Source organism: Camellia sinensis, chromosome 11 (assembly GCF_055761805.1).
Source record: "Camellia sinensis isolate YWXY chromosome 11, ASM5576180v1, whole genome shotgun sequence".
NCBI classification, from domain to species: Eukaryota; Viridiplantae; Streptophyta; class Magnoliopsida; order Ericales; family Theaceae; genus Camellia; species Camellia sinensis.
This window is the reverse complement of record NC_138971.1, coordinates 54534967-54541091: the sequence shown is the minus strand read 5'-3', so window position 1 is coordinate 54541091 and position 6125 is coordinate 54534967. Positions and strand designations below refer to the sequence as shown.

The 6125-nt window shown below is 36.6% G+C and overlaps 1 protein-coding gene across 1 annotated transcript; it reads right to left on the bottom strand.

Annotated features, from left to right (window-relative positions):
• Positions 1–837: 837 nt before the first annotated feature.
• Positions 838–3861, bottom strand: LOC145802343 (synaptotagmin-4-like). Its single transcript, XM_082895041.1, has 4 exons — positions 3787–3861; positions 2123–2422; positions 1431–1544; positions 838–984 (listed from the first exon to the last, which is right to left on the bottom strand). The coding sequence occupies exons 1-4, from the start codon at positions 3859–3861 to the stop codon at positions 838–840; spliced, it is 636 nt and encodes a 211-aa protein (XP_082751167.1).
• Positions 3862–6125: the final 2264 nt, after the last annotated feature.

The window sequence follows — 6125 nt, the reverse complement described above, 5'->3', positions numbered from 1 at the left end:
TAAAAAGTCTGCTAAAAGAGAACTAAATTCACCGTGGCCAAATGGGCAGTACAATGAAAGTAAGAATTTATCACTCCCGTCTCCCAGAAATGTGAAATGGTTACCACTCGACGTGCATACGGTGACTCTCTGAAAAAATAATCTATAATAGCCTGGTATGTAGACAACCAATCCATGCCGAGAATGACGTCAAAACCTGACATTTCCAACAACACAAAATTGAATGGAAGTTGTCGACCTGCCACCTCAATTACACAACCCTAACATCCCTGGGTCAAAATGACTTTACCCCCGATTGGTGACTCTACAGTGAGTGAAGATTTTAATTGTTTACTTTCTAACCCCAACAACAATGCAAAAGAAGTGGCTATGAATGAATGAGATGCCCTAGTGTCAATCAACACACTAGCCCAGGTATTGAAAATAAGAAATGTACCTCTCACGACTAACAGCCCTTGACATTTCAATTGAGAATCAATGATCTCGAACACCTAGTCAGTGTCCTTCAAAAAATATTTCCTATAATCTCAATGTTTTTAAATTCCACTATATCTACAACATTAACAGCAGCGTGCATCTCTCTCTTTGCATGTCAGTTCATAAAGAATATGAAATAAATATGTAAAACATATTCCCTCTAAATTTGCCTTACCATTGTAGGGAAAAACAAAAACCAAAATGCAAAACAAAAAACACAAAACAAAGAAAAAGCCAGATCAGAGCCTAGTTTGCAATTTTTTCCCCCCAACAAGCTCTTTCACCTCAAAAACTTGCAAGAAAACTCGAAATTTAGGTTGGGGTGACGAAGAAAAATTCTTGTGTACCTCTTCTAACTTGTCAAGGATCCCGGGCCAATGGCTGTGGTGTCCACTTGAGATGCAAATGTAGAATTCCCGATTTAGTTCCATCTATGGGGAATGCGTCGGTAAATTCCCCTTCTAATATAACCCTGGTGAGTGTCATGATGCATCTTCCCATTTTATCCTGACAAAGTGAGTCAAAGTTTGTGCAGTGGAATCATCAGTTAACAATAATGCTGCAACTACACTTCAAAAATCAGAAAAAATGGTGAGCAAGAAATTAGAAAAGCAAATTTAAACATTATAGGGATTTTCACAACATTATCAACATAATAAAATAAAAATGTTAGTTCCCTGTAATATGCTTGACTTCTCGTAAAAAATATTTGTCATTCTTATTCTTTTGTGCTTGTATGTGTCCAGGGGTGACATTTTCACAACATTACACAGATGGCAATAGAATACACTTGTATGCAAATCCTAAAACATGTCGATTGAACTTCTATTATATTCCACATTGTATAAACTAAACACCAGATTAATCACTATCAAACAAATGAGGTCACTAAACGAAAAGCCGGATTTTCCAACCAAACAAGGAAAAAATTGAAGGGACTAATTGGAGATTACCTTCCCGAAAGTGTCGTGATCATGGACTTCTGTGATTAGTAAATCATGTAACCCATCCTCAACTACAAAGTCAAATGGCTGGTTCCAAACTGGATTCAAGGTGTTATTTACAACCTGAGAATGAGGAAAGAATAGGGTTCAGGCTCATTAGTTGAGTCTATAATAAGCAATGGTTGTAAAACCACATTAATAAATCTCCAAATTAAGGAGGGGACATAAGTGATTGTATTAATGTTAGAATATATTCACCAAAGTATTACCAAATTTTTAAAGAAAATAAAAAGAAAAAGTTAATACTTTATACAATGAGTGAATCATATGTTCTTTTGGCTAGCAATTAAGGCTGTGTTTGGATGAATAATTTGAGTAAGGATTTATGGAGGAAAAGGAAAAAGCAAGGGAAAATTTTATAATTAAAATTAAAAAAAAAAAAAAAAAAAACCTATATTCTATGTCATGCGTTTTTCCCATCTTTTTTTATTTCCCTTCAGAAATCTCCCCTCAAATCTTTGATTCAAATACAACTTAAAAGACAATACTGATTTTGAGAAAGAATTAAGAAGGAGAAGTAAAATGCTTAACAAATTGAATTTCATTAAGCATTTCTCTTAATACCACTCATTCTTTAAAAAAAGGAAAAAAAAAAAAAAAAAAAGAGGAGTTCAATCACACTAAGACAATAAGAATCTTACCCGAGTCTTGTGTTTCTGCTCAGATTTCTTCAGTACAAGCACAACAAAGGGATCCAATTTACCCATTAAATCTACAGCAGGCAAATTTTCGGCAGTTATTACTGTCACAGAAAGAACTCCTCTAACAATTACTACATCCTTTCTCCTCTGAGAGCCAGATTTTGCAATGTCAGCAGCTTCTGTTCCATCATTTCCTGATTTAAGGGCCTTCTCCAGTGAAGTCAACCGGAAGTCGGTGTTAAAAGGATTTGTCAATCCACTCTCTGTGCCAAAAGGACAAAATAAAAGCTCCAAGTGAACCTACAAGATAGAGATGATTATCATTGTCAGAATAATTGCAATTAAAAGACAATACTTGTAATGATCTTAGCCCTTTGATCATCAATTTAATACGTCTCTTCTTGTTTAGATATATGACTTGGTTTGATTTAAAATAATTTTGAATCAAGGGTTGTTGAGGAATATTAGATAATAAATCACAAAAGCTCGAAGACCTGAGTAATCACACACACAACTTCTCACAAACAACGAATCTAGAACAAAAGCAGATCAAACGTGTGATACATGGACTCTTCTACTTCCCCTAGTATGACAAGGATTAAGAGTGTGGGATATTTGTCCAACATAGTACCTAATTTAGATACTTGGATTCACAATATTTGAAGAAGAAGACGTTTACATTTGCTAGTAAATAAATATTTCTCTCACATAAATGGAAGGTATAAATTTCATATTTTTCCTAAATTCTATTTAATTTGAAGTACATTTCTAAATAATTTATAACACTATGTAATAATATCATACAATATCTGCTCTGAAGAAGTGACAGCATATACCCTTCCTTGTGAGCTCTGTTCTCCCAAATCACCTCTATGAGAATAAGTTTGTTGCGCGGATTGTGAAGATATGGTCCCCTAAGCTGTTCTAGATGCTTGGCCTGACTGAGCTAGCTGGTGAGATTGTCTCTGTCCCTGGACCATCTGAAAACCTCTAGACTGTCTAGATCCTGTCACACTAGTAGTCCCCCCTCTCTGTGGACAAAACTTCTTCAAGTGCCCCGATTGGCTGCACTAATAACAAGTCCATGACTAGCCTCTATTCTGAGATTGGCCCCGTGGACGCACAGGTTGGGATTGTGTTCTACTCTTTTTTCCACACTTTGACGCTTTGTGACCCAATTGGCCACATCTATAGCAAGCACCAGGGATTCAACCCATACTCCCTAAACTTCCACCTATCACAGAATCAGAAGATTTAGCATGTTGTGGGGGTGATTAAAATGATGACGATGAACCCCTAGACCCTTTTGAAGAGCCTGGGTCGCCTTTACATTCAGAATGTCCCGTCCTCTTCAATTTCTGCCTTGCCTCCTCTGCCTCTACCATGACCTCTACATGGGATATGGCCTCTACTAGATGATCGTCATCACAAATCATATTTCCCACTATTTTCATTATAATTTTCAGCCTCAATCTCTTTTCAAATTGTAAACATCAATGTTCCTCAGTTGCTACTAGCTTTGGTGCAAAACAAGATAAACTACTGAATGTGGCTTCAAACTTAGCCACAGGTGTATTGAGTTTTAATAGTTCTTCAAACTGTTTCCTTAACCGCTCCCTAGTTGTGGAAGGGAGGAACCTCTCTTGGAAGGCGTGCACAAATACCTCCCATTTGTGCTCAAGAAACTTCTCTTGGAAGGCATGCACAACAACAAGCACGACAAAATATAGAATAACCATGTTTCTCATTGAACTACAATTCAAGACTTTGCAATTACAAAGTTTATATTTCCACAGTATCTTGAACTCATCTCCAAGTTCAATGACCTAAACGATATTACAAAGAGAAAGGCCCCCAAGGGCATGCAACATTCCAAAATGCTAACTTGGTATAACAAAGTAAGTTTCTAAAGTTGTAATACAAAATTATAAGTCTTAACAGCCAAAAAGTTCTTGATCTATGTAGCTCGACTTTTTTGCTCCCCCTTTCGGAAACTCGAAAGAAGCCCTACAGTTCGGACTCCTGCGGTTCTGAATCTAATCTCACAAGTGCAATGTGAAATTGATAAACACTAAAGACTCCAAATCAGGCAAATCTTTTGGAAAATTGATTTGAATAAAAATGCCAAAAATGGACTGCTTTGCCAAATACAGAGTCGCCACCTAAATATTTTTTGTTTTGGGGAAATTTAGGAAACCAATTACTCGTGCCAAAGGCCACGTGTCCGTCATCACCAAGATTGGCTCGACTTGGGAACTTGGGTACGAGAGGGGATGGTCGTGAATACATTTGAGCACCCCCGCTAGCCAGATCAAAGATCGGCCTCTACTAATCATGATATAATTTTTATCCACATTATATGCTCTTGTTCCAATTATTAATCTAATCTTACTAGGTGATGCACATAAACAAGTATAGACTAACTTGCAAGAATTAGAACATTTCGAGTCATGTTTGTATTGAAACATTGTTTTGAATTGCCACTTGAAAAGTGGACTTACATGTGCATTTACTCAAATTATTCCAATTCAAGCAACTAGCCTTCATCCACAGGTATTCAAGCAGGTATAGCATTTAAGCAATTAGCCTCATGGAAAGCATGCTAGACATGGCAACATTTACACTCATGTGATATGCTAAAGCACAAAAAAATCACCTAGTACTCCAAGCTAAGAAAGAAATAAGTTAGAAAAATGCATAATTCCTAACTATGCAATTATGACTAATGCAACACATACGACATGCAATTGCTAGGCTCGGCTAGTAATATTGCATATGAATCAATGAAATAGCATGTGGTCTAAGCACGTATTCAAAGAAGTATTGAAGACAACAATGTAGTTAGAATGATGAACCGAGCCCCGGTGCATGCAATACAAATGGATGTATGCAAACATACGATATGCTAATTGAAATGTGATGTCCATAATCTAACCATCAAAAGTGGATAAATAAAAGGGAGAAAGACGTGGGGTTGGAAGACATACACATTATTACATTTCGCTCTCATGAAGGAGAGTCCAAATAAAATAAGCTAATCTAATTAACTAAATAAGCTAAGCTATGCTAAGCTAATTATTACAAACCGAATGAATAAATAGCTAATCTACTTAACTAATTACTTACAACACTTGAATTAATTAACTAACTAACTAGTTTAATTAATTACAAAACGAAATCAAATAATTAGTTAAAACTAAATAATTAATTACAACACTTAAATAGCTACAACTAATTAATTACAACAAATATTTAATCTACATATCTAAGCTAAAACAGCCTCAACGCGCGGAGAATGCTCATGCTAATGTTCGATTTCCGCCCAAAAAACCACTGTTTCGCTTCCGAATGCCTCTGTTTACATAGTTGAACACCAACACTGTAGCTCATTCTACTCTGCCTTACCAACACTCTGCTGAGTTTTACGTCAGTGGCCGGTCGGCCACTAGTGAATGTTGCTGACCACTAGCCAACCATGGATGATGGTTGTCGGCCACAGATGGTGGTATGTCGGCCATGGAAAGTGGCCTGCCAGCCATTGTTGCACATGTTCATCCTGCTTTAACGAAGGACAAACAGAGCACATACAGGGTATTTCAAGGGTATGTTTTCACAACCCACCCCTCCTCTTCATAGGAAAATCCAAGGAGTAGCAAGTTTTGATTCACAAACCATCAACGGATGCAATTTCATTGCATGATGGCTTGTGAAACCAAATATGCAAATTCAATAAATGCGAAAATAAGACTCTAACCTCCTCCCTTTCATGAAAGATCAAGGGAAGGTGGTTGACCTTCAGAGACTTGAATCATTTCATCACTACCAAGAATGAAATGGTTCAAGTTCCATGTGTTCAATTAACATCGGATTGAACACACCAAATTATTATCTTGCTCAATTTTAGTTTCAAGTTTTAATTACTCAATTTTAGTTACCTTGCCATCCTTTAACCAATTAATTCCAATGATGAGTTAAAGTCCTCTAAATGGAAAGAAGGCTCAAA

Coding starts and splice junctions, on each gene's coding strand:
- LOC145802343 (XM_082895041.1), bottom strand. CDS start 3,861: ATGGTTATTCTATATTTTGTCGTGCTTGTTGTTGTGCATGCCTTCCAA. Junction 2,423..3,786: donor TTCTTGAGCACAAATGGGAG/GTATTTGTGCAC, acceptor TCTATCTTGTAG/GTTCACTTGGAGCTTTTATT. Junction 1,545..2,122: donor AGCAGAAACACAAGACTCGG/GTAAGATTCTTA, acceptor CCTCATTCTCAG/GTTGTAAATAACACCTTGAA.